Source organism: Microcaecilia unicolor, chromosome 11 (genome assembly GCF_901765095.1).
Source record: "Microcaecilia unicolor chromosome 11, aMicUni1.1, whole genome shotgun sequence".
NCBI classification, from domain to species: Eukaryota; Metazoa; Chordata; class Amphibia; order Gymnophiona; family Siphonopidae; genus Microcaecilia; species Microcaecilia unicolor.
This window is the reverse complement of record NC_044041.1, coordinates 89,394,259-89,415,564: the sequence shown is the minus strand read 5'-3', so window position 1 is coordinate 89,415,564 and position 21,306 is coordinate 89,394,259. Positions and strand designations below refer to the sequence as shown.

General features: G+C 46.7%; 1 protein-coding gene across 1 annotated transcript in view; it reads right to left on the bottom strand.

Moving 5' to 3' along the window:
• ELL (elongation factor for RNA polymerase II) overlaps nucleotides 1-21,306 on the bottom strand; it is a 321,380-nt gene that overhangs the window by 88,858 nt on the left and 211,216 nt on the right. Inside the window, exons 5-6 of the mRNA XM_030217262.1 lie at nucleotides 20,324-20,577; nucleotides 10,278-10,402 (exon numbers count right to left, since the gene is read on the bottom strand). Coding sequence (XP_030073122.1) covers nucleotides 10,278-10,402; nucleotides 20,324-20,577 — 379 coding nt within the window. The remainder of the gene's footprint in view (nucleotides 1-10,277; nucleotides 10,403-20,323; nucleotides 20,578-21,306) is intronic.

Genomic DNA, 21,306 nt, shown 5'->3' with positions numbered 1-21,306 from the left:
AACGTTATCCACCCTAAAAGGCTGTTTGTGCATAGTGTTTTGCGGTTGAAGGATTGTGTGTTGCCTTACTGAAGTGACATCAACACTTCAATTTAATTTTAGTTTGTCATAACATCAGACATGATTTTAGAATATTTTGGAGGATATGATGTCAAATTGTTCCATAGATGTGTATGTGATTTAGTGATGGTAAGTGCTTGAAATAATTGAGTTTAAAATATATGTCATTTATGATATATAAATCCATTTTTACATGCATATAGAAGCATTTCTTGTCAATAAACAGCAGCCCTTCCTTGGGGCTCAGTCTCCTCTCCACCATGACAAAATTATATACCGAATACACTGCAAGAAAACTTTCACTTGCTAACCTTCAATCTCACTAATTAGGGTGGTGCTTGTAACTTCTCACAATTGGGATGTTGTACTTTATTTTCCCTGGTTGTCAGCCAGCTGCTCTAACAACTAAGTGGATACTCCACTCCAGGAGCGGCTGAACCTCCCTCAGCATCAGTGCTAAGAATACGTGTCGATGCACCAATCCATGCTAGATGGTGATTTGGCATCTTTTGGACCTTCTTGTTCAACTCCAGAAATTACCAATGCCAACAACATTAAGTACTAGAGAGGTAACATCCTCCTTGGTCACTTAAGATAAACTGGCTGCTATATACTGGGCTCTTCAAGACTACTGCATGCCTCCAGATGCTTTGAAAAGGATGAGCAGTCCTCTCCATGGGAATCTCTGAAAGAATACCTCCTTACTTCCAGCATCATGCAGATGAGGACCAGCGATTCCTTGCCTACCCTCAGAACCACAATCAATCAGTGCAAGATCAGTGGAATCCTGTACATGCTTTAGAGACTGATGTAGTCTATCCTGATAGCCTGTTCGAAAGGGGACAAATGTTGACTCAATATCTATTCACTTGCAAAGCGTACGGCAGCTCGAGGGCTCTTGGGAGTTGACGCCACAAATGAACCAAAGTCCCATTCAAATATGTTATACATCAAAGAATTTTGCTTTGCTTATGATGGCTATCTAAACCCTTAAGGTGTTCTCTTGACAGATGGCAGAGCTAGGTCATGTTTTTGACAGACATCATGCTGACACACTGTTCACACATCTTAATGCTGGTGGAATCTTCTGATTCAAGAATGTTCATATAAAAATCTAGTCAAGGCAAAAATCAAACACACCAATTATTTAAAAAAAACTGCAGTAGATGTTCTTTGATACAGGTCATGGCCAAATCAAAATTAAGTAAACTTGGTTTAAAAAGCACTGTGCCAACAGTTAAGAAATGAACAGAGGTGGTCCTAACATGAAAAAAACAAACAAACAAACCCATACAAAACAGAGATGGCCCTACTTGATGTTGACACAGGAAAATCCCACAAATACATGCTGCAATGCTTTATGAAGCTCTTAGTTTTTGTAATCAGCAGCTCCATTGATGACACCAATTATAAGAAGGCAGTACCTTGTATGCCTTCAGGCAAAACATGAACATATAAAGCAGAAAAGTCTTTACTTTCACTCAAAGTTCTGTGAATACAAAAATAATTTTTATTTTTAAACAGGAAAAAATTCTAAGAGAAATGAATGCTATTTGAGGATTAGCAAAATCCAATTTTTAATCTATGTTTCCTTCCTTTAAAAGGTTAACACGGAAAGCTAAGCCTCATCCTCTATGTATGTCAAAGAGCATCTAATATTACAGATTAGATTTTGTGAAGGTTTAAATACAGTGCCACATCACTAGACAATTTTACGTTTCCTGTGTGGAGCTCTATTTCACATTAAGCAAGGAGTACAAATGAGCATCACAGACTTTCATAAACAAACAAATCCAATGCCCCGCAATAGGTGAAAGCCAACCAACTGATATAATTTAAGTGCTTAAATGGCAGTGATCCTAGATGGACTGCCTGTAGTCCATTCTGTATCGTTTGGTTACCTATTCTAACAAGTACATGGAGGAGATTGACATAGCTGTTCCAAAATTGTTTGTCCTGACTCAAAATAAGCTCACACACACACACAAATGCAGGACATTAATGTTCTTGGCCTGTGCAGCTCAAAAGGGAGGGCTGGGACTCACTTTGAACAAGAGCATAACAGGAAGGAAGACCAGAGCCAGAATTAAAGTAGGGCCTCGGATGCGTGACTTGTGAATTTGAGCACTACAAAAAACTGGTTAAGCGGGAAAGGAAAATGTATTTACACTGGTCACCTTCACAGTCAGAAGAAATGGACAGAGACTTAACTGAAGACATCCACAAAATAGCTAGGAAAAGTACTATTGATAGGTGATTTAACATGCCGGAAGTCGATTGGGGTGTCCCTGCTGAGCAGTCATCTAGAAGCAAAGAGATCTTGGATTCTCTACAGATAGATTGTTTCAGCAGTGGGTAATGGAACCGATGACAGATGGAGCTATCCTACACCTGATGCTCACAAACAGGAAGCATGTTTCTGATGTTACAGTGGGAGGTCATTTGGCATCAAGTGATCACCAAATGGTTTGGTTCAATATTAAGACAAAGGAGGAGAGGGCTCAATCGAGACAATGTCCTAGATTTCAAAAGACCTAACTTTGCCAAGATAGGGGAATTTCTCAAAGAAAGAGTTAGTTGGATGGGAACAGCTGAAGGAAGTAGAATAGCAGTGGGCAAAACTGAAAGAAGCTATTTTATGTTGAAATCATTTTTATTGATGATAGCACAATTGCAAATACAATGCAAGCAACGTTTAAACATTTATCATCAGTTTCCAAAAATCCCTCTGCTAACATCCTTTCTGACTTTCCTAACCATCCCTATCTTACTACCTCCCTCCCCCCTGCCCCCTCCCTCCCTTCTTCCAAGTTACAAGCAGTAAGGCCTAGAGGACCTGGGCTTACCGGTTCAGGATACGGCTCTGCATCACCGGTGTCAGGGTGGCCCAGAACCGCACCCAAACCTGCTGGAAATCGGATTCCTCTTTCTGAAGTTATGTTTTTTATACCCAATCGTTCCATTGTCAGCAATATTATCATCTGTGCTTGCCAAAGCAATGGAGGCACAACTGTCAAATCTAGCCAGCTGAGGAGAATTGCCTTCTTCCGCATCAGGACAGTTCGTTTCAAGAATCCAGTCAGGCCTGGGGCTCGTGGCTTTGCTATTTGGAATCTGTCCAGCAACAATAACGGTGTTGGGGTGATCCTGTGTGACCACATACTCGACACCTGAGTAAACACCTGGAGCCAAAAATCAGCGACTATGGGGCAATTCCAAAATATGTGTCCCAGCGTCACCCTGGGTCTTCCACATTTGGCACAGTTATCTGAGGTCCTGAGTGCCGCCCTGTAAGCCCATGTAGGCGCTCTGTATAAACATAAAATGAATTTGAACTGTAGTTCCCAGAGTGTACATCTTGTGCCCATGACTGAGTATCCAATAAGCAAGCCTTTAGCTTATAAAGTGTTCCTTTATGGACACTATGCAACATGGCTAATAGTAGCTTCCACACGTTGGAGTGGAGGAGTGGCCTAGTGGTTAGGGTGGTGGACTTTGCGCTTGATCTTCCAGAGTTAGTGCCTCTTGAAAAGTCTCTTGTACATCCTCACTGAGGTTTTCCCAGCCTAAGCTCCGCACATAGTGATGCAGTTGCATATATGCAAAGATGTCCGTCTGTGGCAAACCATACTTTTCTCTTAAGTCTGCAAACTTATGTAGCTGCCCATCTTCCGTTAGCACGTGATACAAGTAGCTCAGTCCTTTAGCACGCCAGCGTGCAAACACTGCCGAGTCAGTGCCCAGCGGAAAGTCTGGGTTATGTGCAGGGCCAGGTAATGCGTGCTTGCTGCTGAGAATTTATGACGTTTACAAAGCCACCTCCAGGCTGCCCTCGCTGTTTTGAGAAACTGGGAGGTTCCCAGCCCCCCAGAGCTACGTTTTGGTATGGTATAAATCTGCCAGCTGAAATTATTGGGTCCCAGACTTGCAAGTTCCAGTGTTGTAGCAGAAAAGTCAGTTGTTCCCCTGTACCAGTCATTAATATGTCTCACAGCGCAAGCGACCAACAGGTATCGTACATTCAGCAAGCCCAGGCCTCCATGTGCTCTTGGCTTCTGAAGGACAGCAACTGACACCCTGGGCTGCCTCCCCTTCCACAAAAATTACTGCATTGCTTTGGTGAGTGCTCTCTCATCTCTGGCTCTCAAAAACAAGGGGAGCATCTGGAAAAGATATATCCATCTTGGAGCGAGCATCATATTAAATAGATTTATTCTGCCGAGCAATGATAGGGGGTACGCTGTCCAGAGCTGCAACATTCCAATCGTGTCCTGCAAGTGCGGGGTCACATTACATGCATACAACAATTTTAGATTCTTAGGGATCCATACACCCAAGTATTAAATGGGACCCCCAGTCCAATACACCTGAAATCCCGGGCCCCAGTTGCTCTCTCCCCCCCTCTTCTACCGGAAGTACCTGTGATTTCCTCATGTTCAATGTGAACCCAAACACCTGCCCGTATGCCTGAAGTGCTTCTATTAGAGACTCCAATGATGACTGCGGTGCTGTCAGGGTTAATAACAGGTCATCTGCGTAAGCTAATACTTTTAAGGTTGTCCTCCCAACAGTCACACCAGCCACCTCGCTTGATCCACACAGCATACACAACAGAGGTTCTAAGGTGAGTATGAAGAGGAGCGGGGACAATGGGCACCCCTGCCTGGTCCCCTTTTCTATTAGAAAGTGTGGAGAGCCTACCCCACTGACCAGTACTGATGCTCTCATGTCTGTATATAGGCTCTCCACTGCTTCCATAAACCAGCCCCCAATTCCCACATGGCGCAAAGTGCTGAATAAAAAGGGCTATTTCACCTGATCAAATGCTCTCTCTGCATCCAGGCTGGTTACAATCATAGGTGTTCCTTTATGGACACTATGCAACATGGCTAATAGTAGCTTCCGCACGTTTAGCGCTGAATGTCACCCTTTCACAAATCCTACTTGATCCTCTGCTACATCTATTGGTAGGGTCTCTGCTAACCTAGCAGCTAATACTTTCGATACCAGCTTCACATCTACACTTATAAGAGAGGTGGGCCTGTATGGCGCTGGCTGGGTGGGATCTCGTCCCCGGCTTTGGGATCAAGGTTATCAGTGCTGTGTTCATGTGCCTTGGAAAGGACCCCTTATCACAGCTTCAAATTAATCCAATAGTGGCCCTATCAGTTGTGCCTGCAGTATTTTATAAAACTCGCCAGAGTAGCAGTCTGGGCCAGGAGCTGAGTACAGTTTTAATTTACGTATTGCTCCTTGTAGTTCTTTTGCTATCAGTGGCAAGTTTAGCCGGGCTACTGCCTCTTCCTGGAGCGTGGGCATCTCTGATCTCTGTAAGTAGTTTTGGATCTCTGCCTCAAAGGTTGAGGCCTGCGATGCTTGGTTATAGAAATCTTCAAAATGCTTTTGAAATATGTCTGCTATGTCTCAGGGGTTATTAGTCGCCCTCCCATCTGGCCATCTTATACTTGATTATGTATTTAGAGGTACCTTTATTCCTTATTAGATTTGCCAACAACCTCCCTGACCTATTCCCTTGCATAAAATAAGTATGTTTTGTATACAAGAGCCTCTTTGTTATTCGCTCACGTATCATGCTATTTAATGCTGCCCTGGTTGCCAACATATTCTCACGTCCTCTTCCCCTCACTGCTTCACATGATCTTCAAGAAGCTATTTTAAAGGTGACAAACCTTTATGTTAAAAATTACATAAAAGTAAGAGGAAAAGAAGGCCGCTCTGGTTCTCGAACAAAGTAGCTGAAAAGGTAAGAGAAAGAAGGTTAGCCTTCGTTACAAGATGAGTCAGAAAGAGGAGGGCAAGCAAAAATACCTGGGAAAACTAAGAGAAGCTAGAAAAGTTGTCAGGAATAAAAAGAGGCAAATGGAAGAAAAGATAGCCAATACGGTAAAATTGGGAGACAAGACATTTTTCAGATATATAAACGACAAGAGGAAGTGCCATAACAGCATTGTGAGGCTCATAGTAGAGGTGGAGAAATACATAGAAGTTGCTAAGGATAAAGCTGAACTGCTTAACAATTATTTCTGCTCTGTGTTCACGGATGAAAGGCTGGAGGTAAGACTGCAGAAAACAAATGCAAATAGGGATGGATGTAGGTAGACCAGGACCAATTCTCAGAAGACTGTTATTGAGGAGCTAGCTAAACTAAAAGTAGACAAAGCGATGGGGCCTGATGGGATACATCCGAGGGTGCTCAAGGAACTCCAAGAGGTTTTGGCGGCTCTGCTGTCTTACATCTTCAATGCTTCCCTGGAGTGGTCCTGGAGGACTGGAGAAAGGCAGATGTGAACCCTCTGCACAAGAGCAGAAGTAAGGAGGAGGATGGAAATTACAGACCTGTCAGTCTGACCTCTGTGGTGGAAAAACTAATGGAAACGCTTCTAGAGTGGAGGATTGTGAGCTTTCTCAAATCGAATGAACTGCAGGACCCGAGGCAGAATGGCTTCACTAGAGGAAGGTCGGGTCTGACAAACCTGATTGATTTCTTTGACTGGGTGACCAAACAGTTGTACTTGGGAGGTGCACTAGAAGTAGTGTACTTGGATTTTACAAAGCCTTTGACATAGTTCCGCAGAGGTGACTGAGAAATAAACAGTGTCCTCAGTAACTGGGTTAAAAATGGGTTAAATGGAAGCAGAGGGTAGTATTAAATGGAGCTTGCTCTGAGGAAAGGGATGTTATCAGTGGTGTACTGCAGGGGTCGGTCCTCAGGCCAGCTTTTTAACATCGTTGTGAGTGATACTGCGGAAGGGCTATCTGGTAAGGTTTGTTTCTTTGCGGATGATAACCAAACTCTAATAGGGTAGACACCCCAGAGGGTGTAGATGGCATGAAGAAGGATCTAGCGAAGCTTGAAGAATGGTCTGATAATTGGCAACTAAGATTTAATGCTGAGAAATGCAGGGTCATGAACTTGGGTTAGAAGAATCCAGGAGAGCAGTACAATATAGGGGGTGAACTGCTTCTGTGTACAAAAGAAGAGTGGGACATGGGGACGACTATATCCGATGACCTTAAGGTCTCCAAACAGGTAGAAAAAACAACAGTCAAAGCCAGAAGGATGCTTTGCTGCATAAGGAGAGGTATGACCAGCAGGAAAAAAAGAGGTGATAGTGCCCTTATATCCGGTCTTGGCAAACGCCTTACGATACTATGTACAAATCTCTCTATATAAAAAGCAACACCAACGTTCTATGAAGCCTCCATCCGGAAGTGTGAAGGGGGCGAGATATCCGGTTTCCCTATGAGTGTCTGCCCCGCCCTCTCTGTAACACAGTCAGTGAAGGAAAACAGCAGAGCACGAAATCAAATCGCTGGCTCTGTAACAGTGAAGGACTCAGAGGGGGGAGGGGAGAGAGGCCACAGGGCAGGGACACACACACTCCCACATGCACACAGAAGAAAACATTGCTAGCCCCCGTTTCATTTGCATCAGAAACGGGGCTTTTTTACTAGTAAATAAATAAATGTGTCCCTGGTGAGGCCCCATTTAGATTACTGTGTGCAATTCTGGAGATCGCATCTATAGAAGGATTTAAACAGAATGGAGTTGGTCCAGAGGGCGGCTACAAAACTGGTAAGCGGTCTCTGTCCCTATATGTTTTATGACAGACTTAGGAACTGCAACATGTATATGCTGGAAGAGAAGCAAGAGAGAGAGGGGATATGAGATGTTTAAATACCTCAGTGGAGTTAATGTACAGGAGGTGAGTCTTTTTCAAATGAAGGAAAACTGGAATGAAGGGGCATATGACGAAGTTTAGAGGAAATAGGCTTAGGAGGAATCTAAGAAAACACTCTTTCACGGTAAGGGTATACATACATGCCTAAGTGTTTTGTGCACACACTCTGCTATTCTCTAATTTATGCACACAATTCGCTTAGCACATAGCTGCAAGGGGAATACATTTGGGCAGAGCACGGTCACAGATCCCACTTACACCAATCTCTGGCCCCATCCCAAGCTCTCTAGTTGCTGATGCTATGTTGGGCAAAATATTGGCAGGGCCATGGCCCCAGTGGCTCATCCCATTTCTCTGCCTATGCCTGGATAAGTTGCTTATACATTTTAAATTCTATAAACTGCAGAAGGAAGCTTTCTTTGGAAGGATGCAAGTACTACAGCAAGCATTAGCAGTTAAGGTGAGAGACAGACTGTATTCCATATACTCTGGGGCTTAGGATGGAGGTTCACTACTGTCATGGTATGCACAAAATTAAAAAAGTGGGATTTGTATACAAACTCCACTTTTGTAGACATCTGTGTACACACTGGTTGAGTGTGTTTGTAAGTTACCCCCTTTTTTTTGTTTTGTTTAAAATATATAAAACTAACCCATTTGGAGACATTATCTCCCCTCTCTCCCAGCAACAGGAAATAGAATATCCCTATTATGTTCTACCAGACACTGCCCAATGACTTGATTTGGTCAGACTAAATGCTGGGCTTGATCAACCACCAGTGTTATGTAGCATGGCTCATACTATACTCTTATGCCAATAGCATCATAAGAATTAGGAACAAAATATTACACAAGCTGGGCTTGAAGTTATTTCACCTTGCCCTGTTCACAAGTATATTACAAAGTGAATACTGGAAGTCATAAGAACATAAAAGGCATAATGAGTCAGACCAAGACCTGTCCAAGTCACAAGTACCCAAAGATACCAAAAAGTAGATCTATTTCCCATAGTTCTTTTCCAGAAATGAAGAATGGTTCTCCCAAGCCTAACTAGCTAATACTTTATGGACTTTTCCTCCAGAAACCTATTTAATCCTCTACTGAATCTCACTATTTTGGTTACCTCGAGTGCATCATTCAATAGATTCCTTAGCTTTACTACATACTATGTGAAAAAAAATACATGTTTTCCTACAATTTGTTTGTAATCTGTTACCAGTTTCAGTGTTTCCCCTTTTTTATGTTGTTTGACAGGTTAAACAACCATTCCCTATTTATTCATTCTGCCCCACTCATTTTATTAACTTTTATCATATCCTTTCTCAGGCATCTATTTTCCAAGTTGAAGAACGATTTGTCCTGCTCTTGCTATGAGGTAGAATGAGGACCAGAGATGAAATCTTAGCTCTCACATTTTGAAGTCCTGATGAGAGAGCTGCACCAGAAAAAGAATCAAAAAAACAAACAGGAAACTTATTCTGAAAAGGCATTAAATAGACACTTAATCAAGATATACAAAGGGGATGTCTCCTCCTATTTGACCATGGAACTGCTACTATGGAGTCAGTGTGAATAAAGAAAAAATAAAGTTGCAGGAGCATATAGTATGGAATTCCAGCTTTATCAGGTTCTCTTCTCCTTAGAGACATTATATAATGACTGAACTACAAAAGGTCTGGTTGCATGACAACAGGTACAAAGCTGGCCAGCAAAATTAACCAGCAATCTTTCAGCATTTTATCAGCATCTCCAACCTCTCCTTAACCGCTGGCTAATGGTAGCATGTAGTCACAGAAGAGAGGGAAAACAGCATACAAATACAACCAAGCCAACAAAAAAAGCAAACACTGGGCCATCAGGATTGAGAAAAATGTAGTCCTTTAATATGACATAGACCCGACACGGGCCGTGTTTCGGCGTACAACTGCCTGCATCAGGGGTCAATAAATTCCTATTAGTCAACTTGCGGGTTATTGTTTTGGCGGTTTTTATCACTGGAGGCGTCTTTTCGAATACAAATGAGCTGTTAACACAACGGGAGTTCTACCCCGATTGTTTTACCTACCTCTTGCGCTAGTTTTGGCGGGTTTTATCACTGGAGGTGTCTTTTCGAATACAAATGAGCTGTTAACACAACGGGAGTTCTACCCCAATTGTTTTACCTACCTCTTGCGCAATAACCCGCAAGTTGACTAATAGGAATTTATTGACCCCTGATGCAGGCAGTTGTACGCCGAAACACGGCCTGTGTCAGGTCTATGTCATATTAAAGGACTACATTTTTCTCAATCCTGAAGGCCCAGTGTTTGCTTTTTTTGTTGTAATGGTAGCATGTGCCATCCTACTGCAGAGGGATCTGTATTCTTTCTGCCAGCAGCAAGATGATATATGGGTTTCAGCAAGTGGTATTTCCAACCACTTTGTATCTCAAGAGATTTGCTTCTTTGACATATTATGAGCACCTCACTGTTGAACAACAGAGCTCACTATTACCACTGAACAAAGAATAATTACCGAACAAGTATCCTTTTCAGTGACTGCTGATCTCCTTCAGTGTATCCTGGCCAGTCCTTCTGTATATCTTTATATAAACAGTCTTTCAATGTATATGTGTTGTCCTTGGCACTAAGATTTGCAACCTGGAAAGATGAAAGAAATAGTTATGTCAGCAGTGATCAGAATTCAGGGCTTAAGTCATGCACATAAACATGAAGGTACTGCAATGATGTAACTGTTTTATTTCAGTATTATCTAGTCTTTACCAAGCATTGCCAGTGCACCTAACACCCAAGGAAGCAAGTTACATGTTACAGAGAGTCTCAAAATGATCAAGAATCTTTATTTGGGCACAAGGAACTGTCCTGTTTCCACTATTGGTGAGCCCTTAGGTTCCCTGAGGCCCCGAAAGACCTCAGAGGACAGCCGTGCACCCTGAATCTTCACCCGCGGCGGCCGCCGTTCACCAAGGGTTGAGCCCCCAGCTGCAGGCGGCCAGCAGGACTGCTGGAACCGCGGGGTGACGGCTGGCCTGGCTGGTAGTCAGCAACACAGTCAAATGGTAGCACGGTCTCAGACTGGCAGCTAGCAAGGGCGGCTAGCACTCTGTGAAGAAAAGTAGCACAGTCGCTGAATGGCAGCTAGCAAGGGCGGCTAGCACTCTGTGAAGAAAAGTAGCACAGTCGCTGAATGGCAGCTAGCAAGGGCGGCTAGCACTCCGTGAGGAAAAGTTAACACAGTCTCTGAATGGCAGCTAGCAAGGGCGGCTAGCACTCCGTGAGGAAAAGTTAACACAGTCTCTGAATGGCAGCTAGCAGGGGTGGCTAGCACTCCGTGAAGAAAAGTGAACATAGACTCTGAATGGCAGCTAGCAAGGGCGGCTAGCACTCCGTGAAGAAAAGTGAACATAGACTCTGAATGGCAGCTAGCAGGGGTGGCTAGCACTCCGTGAAGAAAAGTGAACACAGTCTCTGAATGGCAGCTAGCAGGGGTGGCTAGCACTCCGTGAAGAAAAGTGAACACAGTCTCTGAATGGCAGCTAGCAGGGGCGGCTAGCACTCCGTGAAGAAAAGTGAACACAGTCTCTGAATGGCAGCTAGCAAGGGCGGCTAGCACTCCGTGAAGAAAAGTGAACACAGTCTCTGAATGGCAGCTAGCAGGGGCGGCTAGCACTCCGTGAGGAAAAGTAGCACAGTCGTTGGATGGCAGCTAGCAAGGGCGGCTAGCACTCTGAACAAATCCACTGTGCCGGCTTCTGACATACGAACCGGAAGCCCCGATGGCAGCCATCATCGGGGTTTAAGTCCCGCACCTTCCCGCCCCAAAGGGCGAGGCTCTCCAATCAGGAGTGGGGAGGTGGAGCCTCAGAGCCCTCCCACTCTGACATGGGGAAGACATCGGCGCTGTGCTCTAGCGCCGCCATCTTGGGCGGCACGGATCTCCTTTGGCGCTTCCCCTGGCGAGGCCGGCGGTCGCCGCCGCCGGGCACCGATCCCGACTCGGCCCGCTGACCCCCGCGGCCGCGCCGTGACCACCAACTCCCGCCCTCCGCGGGAGAAGAAGAACGGGTAGGCGCGTGAGACGCGACAGTATCTCCCCCGGATGCCCCCTCTCCTCCGGGGCCCGGTTTACGAGGGAACCGTGTGTGGAAAGCCCTTACCAAGTCCGGGGCATGTACGTTGATAGCGGGTTCCCAGGAGTTGTCTTCGGATCCGAAATGCTTCCATGCCAGCAAATAGTACAACTTCCCCCGTCGCCTCCGGGAGTCCAGGATGTCTTCCACTTCATACTCCGGATCAGGATCCGCCTCGGGGGCCACCGTCTCCTGGTTTTGTGGGTGCCACCGAGAGCCTCGGAAACTCTTCAGCAATGAGATGTGAAAGGCATTATGTACTTGCAGAGTACTTGGTAGGCGCAACCTGTACGTGACCGCTCCAATCCGAGATTGGATCGGAAAGGGCCCAATATACCGGGGTCCCAATCTTCGCGAGGGAACGCGAAGTCTCAGGTGTTTTGTACTGAGCCATACCTTCTGGCCCGGTTGTAAGGCCGGGACAGTTCTCCGGTGGCGATCAGCAAAACTCTTGTACTTGGCAGCCGCTCGTTGTAGTTGCGCTTGAGTCATTTCCCAGACCTTCTGTAGGTCAGTTAAGGTCTGAGTAACCATGGGCGCTGGGGAATCAGAAGGAAATGGTGCTGGAAGCCGAGGATGTCGCCCATACACTAAGAAAAAAGGGGAGTTCCCCGAGGCCGAGTGATCGCTGTGGTTGTAGGCAAACTCGGCCCAAGGAAGCAAAGAGGTCCAGTTATCTTGACGCTTATTGACGAAGGCCCGCAAAAACCCCTTCAAAGTTTGATTAATCCGTTCGACCATTCCATTGGTCTGGGGATGGTAGGCCGAAGAAAAATTAGTTTTAACTCCCAGAGCCGCGCACAAGGCTCTCCAGAAACGTGAGGTGAATTGGGGTCCTCGATCGCTGATGATTCGAGTGGGCAGCCCATGAAGCCGAAAAATGTGTTGAAGTGTTGGGCTAAGGCAGCCGCCGATGGAAGTTCCGGCAATGGGACGAAATGGGCCATCTTGGAAAAACGGTCAACCACAACCCAAATCACTGTGTGTCCCCGGGAGCTGGGGAGGTCGGTGATGAAATCCATGGATAACTCCGTCCAAGGGGCTGTCGGTACAGACAGCGGTTGCAAGTCCGTGCCCAGTTACCGGCTTAGTCCGGGCGCAGACTGGACAGGAGGTGACGAATTGGAGAATGTCTCGCCTCATTAGAGGCCACCGATACTGTCTTGCAATAAAACGGAGGGTCTTGTGATATCCGAAATGCCCGGCCCATTTGGACGAATGTCCCCATTGCATTACTTTTTCTCGATCGGCAGGCAGCACTAATTCTTTTGTAGGAGCGAGCCCCCCCGCGGCTGCACTGAGACATGCCGGATCCAACATGGGATGGATCTCCTTTGTTTCCTCTGGGACCTCAAATGCTCTGGAGAGAGAGTCCGCAGGGGTATTTTGAGCAGCAGCCCGAAACACCAGTTGAAAATGAAATCTGGCAAAAAATGACCACCAACGGGCCTGTCGGGGATTCAGCCATTGGGCCTCTTGAAGATACAGAAGATTCTTGTGATCAGTGATCACCGTAAACCGGTGCTCGGCTCCCTCCAGCAGATGCCTCCATTCTTGCAAGGCTAATTTCAATGCCAAGAGCTCCCTATCCCCACCGTATAGTTATGTTCCGCCGGGGAGAATTTACGAGAGAAGAAGGAGCAAGGTTGGCGCCGGCCTTTGGGGTTAACTTGAGAGAGGACCGCCCCGGCCCCCAAAGCGGACGCATCCACCTCCACAATAAAGGGTTTGTCTGGATCCGGGGCCAACAAGATGGACGCTGAGTTGAAAGCCTCCTTTACCTGGCGGAAGGCCGCCTGCGCCTCTGGGGGCCAGTCCCGGACATTTGCGTGTTTCTTTGTGAGCGCCGTCAACGGCGTTGTCAGTTGCGAATACTGAGGGATAAACTGGCGATAATAGTTCGCGAACCCCAGAAAATGTTGTAACGCTTTCAATCCCAGTGGTCGAGGCCATTCCCGAATAGCACGGAGTTTGTCAGGATCCATCCGCAACCCCCCGGGTAACAGAATATGGCCCAAAAATGGCAGAGACCGCTGATGAAAAGCGCACTTACTGAGTTTGGCGAACAAGCGGAATTGCCGTAAACGTTGCAGCACAGCGCGAACATGACTCACATGCTCGGCGGGGTCCTTGGAGAAGATCAAGATGTCGTCCAGGTATACAATCACCGTGGAGTTCAGCAAATCCTCGAGCACGAAATTGATGAAACGCTGGAACACTGCAGGGGCGTTGCATAAGCCAAACGGCATCACCCGATACTCAAAGTGTCCCTCGTGGGTATTAAATGCAGTCTTCCATTCGTCCCCCTGCCGGATCCGAACCAAATTATAGGCCCCCCGCAAGTCCAACTTAGTAAAAATCTGGGCTCCTTGCAGCCTATCAAAGAGTTCTGGAATGAGCGGTAGGGGAAACCGATCCTTGACCGTGATGGCATTTAACCCTCGATAATCAATACAGGGCCTCAAGGAGCCATCCTTCTTGGTCACAAAAAAGAACCCGGCCCCGGCAGGGGACATAGAGGGGCAGATGAACCCTTTCTGAAGATTCTCCCGGATATACTCTTGCATCACACCTTGGATTCTTCCCGGGACAAGCTATACAGTCGGCCCCGGGGTGGCATGGCATCTGCCATCAACCTAATGGCACAGTCGATCACGGGACTATGACACCGTATCCAAGGCAAGCCCAGGACCACCGGGTGAATGGTCCAGGATAGTACCAGGAATTGAACTTCTTCCCGGTGATCCTCCCCTACCAGAAGTTCCAAAAAGGGGGTGATTTCCGTGACTGGCTGTGGTAATGTAGTTCCTTGAATGGAGGTTACCTGCAACGCCGGTCGATGAGGCAGCATAGGCCAGCCCATCTGTTGCAATAGTTCGTGGCAAATAAAGTTGCCCCCCAACCCAGAGTCCACCAGGGCCCGGGTCCGGATCATGGTCTCATGCCAACGTAAAGTTACTGGCAGGGTTACCATGGAGTCCGGTAGGGGAGCGGAGTGCCCCAAGACCCTTCCCCTCAAGGTGCCTTGGGAGAAGCGTTTCCCGCCAGAGCGGGACAAGAACGGACAAAATGCCCGGCCTCACCACAATAGAGGCACAGTCCGTCCCACAAGCGCTTCTTCCTGTCTGAGGGAGCCAGCCGTTGACGGCCAATCACCATCAGCTCCTCCCCATTCTCCTTGGACTCCCGGTTCCCACGGCGAGGGGACGGGCCCTTGCCAGTCCGGGCCGCTCCCCGCGCCCACTTCTGCCGTTCTGCCCGGGCTCTAGCTCGCTCCTGGAACCGGGTATCTACTCGTATACAGAGCGAAATCAGGGCATCCAATTGCCCCGGAACCTCTCGCCCTGCCAATTCGTCCTTGATTCGCTCTTGCAGTCCTTCCATAAAGATTGCCACCAGGGACTCCTGGTTCCAACGCAGTTCCGTGGCTAGGGTCCGAAAATGAATGGCATAATCAGCCACCGTCCACTCGCCCTGCTGAATCCGCAGCAGTTCCGACGCCACGGAAGAGGGTCTGCCAGGAAGGTCGAACACCATGCGGAAGCGGCGCTGAAATTCGCCATAATCATCCAAGATGGGGTCCTGCTGTTCGATTAACGGAGACACCCATGCCAGGGCCTTCCCTTCGCATAGGCCCATGATATATCCCACCTTACTTTGGTCTGAAGAAAATGCCTCCGGTTGCATCCGGAAGGCCAAGTTGCACTGATTGAGGAACCCCCGGCAACCTCCGGGGGCCCCATCATATCGTGCCGGCTCAGGGATCCGAGGTCCCGTGCAGAACCCTCCCGAACGGGGAGCCGCTGCGGCCCCCTGGACCGCAGCGGCCTGGTTCTGTACCTGAAGCGTTGAAAGCTGAGAGCAGACATTCTGGAGTGCCCCTGACAGGGCGTTCAGCTGCTCTTGCTGCTGCTGAAGTACCTTGGCCAGGTCCCGTAGATCAGGCTGCGTAGGCGAGCTCATGGCTTCCGGTTCCTGTCCTGTTTCCACTATTGGTGAGCCCTTAGGTTCCCTGAGGCCCCGAAAGACCTCAGAGGACAGCCGTGCACCCCGAATCTTCACCCGCGGCGGCCGCCATTCACCAAGGGTTGAGCCCCCAGCTGCAGGTGGCCAGCAGGACTGCTGGAACCGCGGGGTGACGGCTGGCCTGGCTGGTAGTCAGCAACACAGTCAAATGGTAGCACGGTCTCAGACTGGCAGCTAGCAAGGGCGGCTAGCACTCTGTGAAGAAAAGTAGCACAGTCGCTGAATGGCAGCTAGCAAGGGCGGCTAGCACTCCGTGAGGAAAAGTGAACAGTCTCTGAATGGCAGCTAGCAGGGGCGGCTAGCACTCCGTGAAGAAAAGTGAACACAGTCTCTGAATGGCAGCTAGCAAGGGCGGCTAGCACTCCGTGAAGAAAAGTTAACACAGTCTCTGAATGGCAGCTAGCAGGGGCAGCTAGCACTCCGTGAGGAAAAGTAGCACAGTCGTTGGATGGCAGCTAGCAAGGGCGGCTAGCACTCTGTGAAGAAAAGTAGCACAGTCGTTGGATGGCAGCTAGCAAGGGCGGCTAGCACTCTGAACAAATCCACTGTGCCGGCTTCTGACATACAAACCGGAAGCCCCGATCGCAGCCATCATCGGGGTTTAAGTCCCGCGCCTTCCCGCCCCAAAGGGCGAGGCTCTCCAATCAGGAGTGGGGAGGTGGAGCCTCAGAGCCCTCCCACTCTGACACGGGGAAGACATCGGCGCTGTGCTCTAGCGCCGCCATCTTGGGCGGCGCGGATCTCCTTTGGCGCTTCCCCTGGCGAGGCCGGCGGCCGCCGCCACCGGGCACCAATCCCGACTCGGCCCGCTGACCCCTGTGGCCGCGCCGTGACCACCGACTCCCGCCCTCCGCGGGAGAAGAAGAACGGGTAGGCGCGTGAGACGCGACAGGAACAAAGTCACTGGAAATGGGACTGGAATTTGGTTCTCCAAGTTTATCATCATCTGGGCTCCCTCTGCCACATAGCCAATACAAAGCAAAGCCAAAAGAGGAATGGGACTCAGGGGCATCACTGCAGTTAAGTTTTGCTTTGTCAATCTTTTTGAAAATTTTAATAAAATACTGCAGCTTGAAACTTGGCTCGAAACTCAGCTCATTGTCCAAATTCTATATAGATAATTTAAAACTAGTTTAGCTGGGAACCCAGATATACAGGTATGATCAACCTTCCCACTGTACCTTTTAAGGAAGCATTTTTTAATACAAATAAAAAGGCAATATACAGACACAAAAAGCTGGTATGTTGATGACATTCTAATGCCCCCATGTGATATTTCTTAACACAAATATTTCAAGGTCCAGAAAAATTGTGCAGTTCCCCCCTCCCTTAAAATAAGGATCAAAGCAACCCCCTTATTTGGAAAGCCAATGCCAGTGTCAAACATACAAACTGAACAAATGCTGCAAAAAGAATATATGTACCTACAAGCGTTGACTGAATTGTCTGATAAAGCAAAGTTACTCACCTGTAACAGGTGTTCTCCTAGGACAGCAGGCCAAGTATTCTCACAGCTGGGCGACGTCATCTGGCGGAGCCCGGTGCGGATGCTCACTAGCAGCATTAACGGAGAACTTTCTAGCAGCACCCCACTGCGCATACACTGGTGCCTTCCCACCCAATGCGTGAAGAAGGGTCCCTCAGTCATTTCAAAAAGCTAAAGAATACAACTCCAAGAGGAGATGGGAGAATATGTGAGAATACTTGGCCTGCTGTCCTCATAGAACACCTGCTACAGGTGAGTAATTTCACTGTCTCTGAGAACAAGCAGGCCATCAGTCACACAACTGGGAATCCCTAGCTACCAGGCTCACCGAAAACAATGAAAGAACAGGGAATCCAAACGTCGAGGCCTGTAATTCAAATCAACCTGAAACTATTTGATTCTAGCCACCGAAAAAATTCTGCAGGACTGCTTGCCCGAACTGGCAGTCACGTCGGGTATCCTGTTCAAGGCAGTAGCGCGATGTGAATGTGTGGACACTGTGCGTCAAGGAGGACCAATGCTTATGCTTCTTGGGCTTTTTCTCTGATGCACGGCATTGCAGTCCTTTGGTGCGGATGAAGATGATGTCAAACCCATACGTGCCCTCTATGTTGGGTCCGATGTTGAGGAATGTGGAGACCTCCTTGATGCCGGGTGCACTCTCAGTGGATGCTGTAATCTTGGCAGCCACCAAGGCTTATGTATTGAATTTTGAGGAACCAAAAAGCTTCTCCTGTACAACCTGCCACGCCCTCTGTCTTCTCAGCTGCATTTGCAAACAGAGTGAACAAGAGTTATGCTCATGGTCGGGTCCAAGGCACCCAATTAGCAGCTGTGCAGGCCCATCACTGAAATCAACCAATTACACTAGGCGAACCTTTTGAAGCCACTGGGGGGGGGGGGGGGGGGGGGGGAAGGGGGAGTCGGACATCGACAAAAGGACTGCAGCCAAATTCAACTACTCAATTTGAGCCAGAAAAAAGGGCAGTGTTTCAATCAAAGTTGGGGCTCCAGCCTAAAAGGGCATAGTAACATGGAAAAATAAAGGAAACTTTAAGGGCCAAAAAACTAAAAGAAATTACTTTTGAGGAGAACATGAAAATACGTCCTCCCTGCTCACTGGAAAAATAAAGACTCAGGGACCCTCGCTCGCGCCAGCAGGCAGGAAGGCACCAGTAGATGCACTGTTGGATGCTGCTAGAAAGTTCTGTTAATATCACTAGTCAGTGTCCACACCAGGCTCTATCGGATGATATCACCTAGCAGCGATAGCCTGTTTGCTCTCTGAGAATTCTTCTTCAGCTAAAATAATGTATGAGTTGCTTTCTTGCATAAAAAATGAGAAACTATCTCCGCTTATTTTATTGAATGTTTTTTTTCTATATACATCTCTCTTTTAGATAGAACATAGAAATCAGAACTGAGATGTCCAGGTCGGGAAGTGTCAAATTCCAGTAGTATTTTAGAAAAGATCTGCCAACACTGACTTTTTCTAAAATAGATGCAGGAATTATGTGTATGCACTGGTAATGTACTGCAGGAGCAACCATTTAACAACACTTTGCCTAGAGAAATCCCTAGTTTCAGACAAGTTGAATAGATTATATTTAGGTAATAGAATATTTGGAACCTTTTTTCCATCTTACTTTACCTTTTAGAAATATATTGCTTCTCTAACAGCTATATAAGTAATTTTTCTAAATGGCCGTCTCTACACATTCTTAAACATTAATTCTAAATCTGTTTATGTATTCTCATTTACAGTTGTGCGTTAACACATGGAACATGACTATCATTACATCAAGCAAGATGGGCAGCACAGAAAATCTTCTGGTGAACAAGAAATTAATTTTCTTCCATATAACTAATCTTACATTTTGTCTTCAAGTGCGTAGCTCATGGAATAATGAGTCAGGCTTAATGCCCCAATGAAGGAGAAAAGCATCTAATGCTAGCCTGCCATGTGATCTGAGCCTGGAGCAGAACTGAGGGACCTTGTTGAGATGAGTGGTGAAGAGATCCAGCGAGAGGGTGCCTCCTTAGAAGAACCTGTAGGCTATGCCCATATTGAAAGACTACTTGAGAGGTTGCATTATCCCGCTCAGTTATCCGCCAGGCTGTTGTCCTTGCTTGTCAGGTACATTGCTTGTAGTATCATCCGTACCACCTCCTACACAGTGGATAAGATCCCATACCTTCCTGCTTGTTCACATAATACATTGCACCCTGATTGTCAGTTTGGATGAGAAAAATTTGGTTCTGTAGATGATCTCTGAAAGCTTAGAGCATTCCAAATAATCCATAGCTTCAGAAGGTTGATGTGGAGGTCTGTCTCCTGTGAAGACTACACTCCCTGGGTGTGAAGCCCATCCATATGAGCCCCCCATTCAAAGTTGGATGCATTTGTTGTCAACACTCTTTGAGGAGGTGGAATTTGGAATGGGAGTCCCACAGTCAAACTGGGCTGAAATGTCCAACAAAGGAGGGATTGAACAAGCTCTGGAGGAACTTGGAAGACATCTGCTAGGTTCCCTGTAGTTTGAGACCACTGAAAAGCCAGAATCCAATGAGCACCTCAAATGAAAGCAAGGTATACTCTAATCATGAAATAATTACTTTTTCTTCCTTAGTCTGGTTATTTTGTTTTCTAATCATGTTGGTCCCACTATCTGATTTCTGCTTTTCTGTCTTCTCTAAACTCTCTTGCCAGAATCTTCTGTCCATTTGATAATTTTTTTTTCCATAACCATCATCCATCTCCTTTCTCTGTGTCCCTAACTCCCCAGAAAACCATTATGCAGAACACAAGCACATTGGTTGTTTACTTGAGATTTGTTTATAACAAAACAAAAAAAAAGTTATCAAACAGATAAACAAGATTAAAAAAGCAGCCCAACAGCAATACACCCTGGCACAGACCTGTTGCAGGTGGCTGTCAAGGGTATCTTTGTCTTGCTGGGAGAGTCCATCTTTCTGTAACCTTAGGATGAGTTCAGGCTTCTTGTAAGGCTTCAATGCCAACAGGTGAACAATCCTGTCTTTGAGGAGTCGCTGAGAGATGCCACTGTTGCTCTTCTTTATTGCACTGGCAAGGTTGACTGGAATTGGCCGCTTCCGTGACGGAACAGCATCAGGGACTCCAGGGGCTGGTTTACGCACCTGAACCTTCTTAACTGAAAAGAGACAAAAATGAAGTGAGCGCATAGGGAAGGGCTTCAATGGGCCAAAATTAAAAGCAAAAATTATTTCTCCTCTTACTTTGCCGTGGGAATGTAAACTGCTCTGCTTTAAATCCAATCAAAAACAGGGTTCTAAATGAATATAGCACACATGTATGTTTTAGGAGGAAAAAGCCTCGAGCAAACTCCCGTTTTACTACAACATGTAGTTTAATCAGAGTTGGACTTCCTCATCATCGGCTAAAAAAACCTCCAAAGTGGAACTTGTAAAAGTATTTTATACAAGTAAATTGTAACAAAAGCTTTCAAACTTAGCTTTGGTAATCTTGGTCTCAATGCCTTTCTGTGAACGTTGACTGTGATCAACGACAGGCCAGCATTTCGAATTGCTTCTGCTTCAGGATCACAGACCAAGAATTCTGAAAATCAAATACAACATCGTATTAAGAACCAGAATATTGTCATTTTCTTATCTACAACAGTGTGCCTACCTCCGCTCAATCTTGCAGGTGGTCGCAAATGAGACGCCGTTCCTGGAAAATGGTGGGTTTATTAAAGGACTTTTGACGTGATCAGTCATGCTCTAAATCTCTCCTACTCACGTTACCATCTATCTTAGAAAAGGAGTCACTTAAAAAGCATCCTGATTATAGAAAATGGACCCATTCGATCTTAGAATTTAACCCGTTAGGTACAGAAGCTTTCAATTTCTGTTCTTTACGA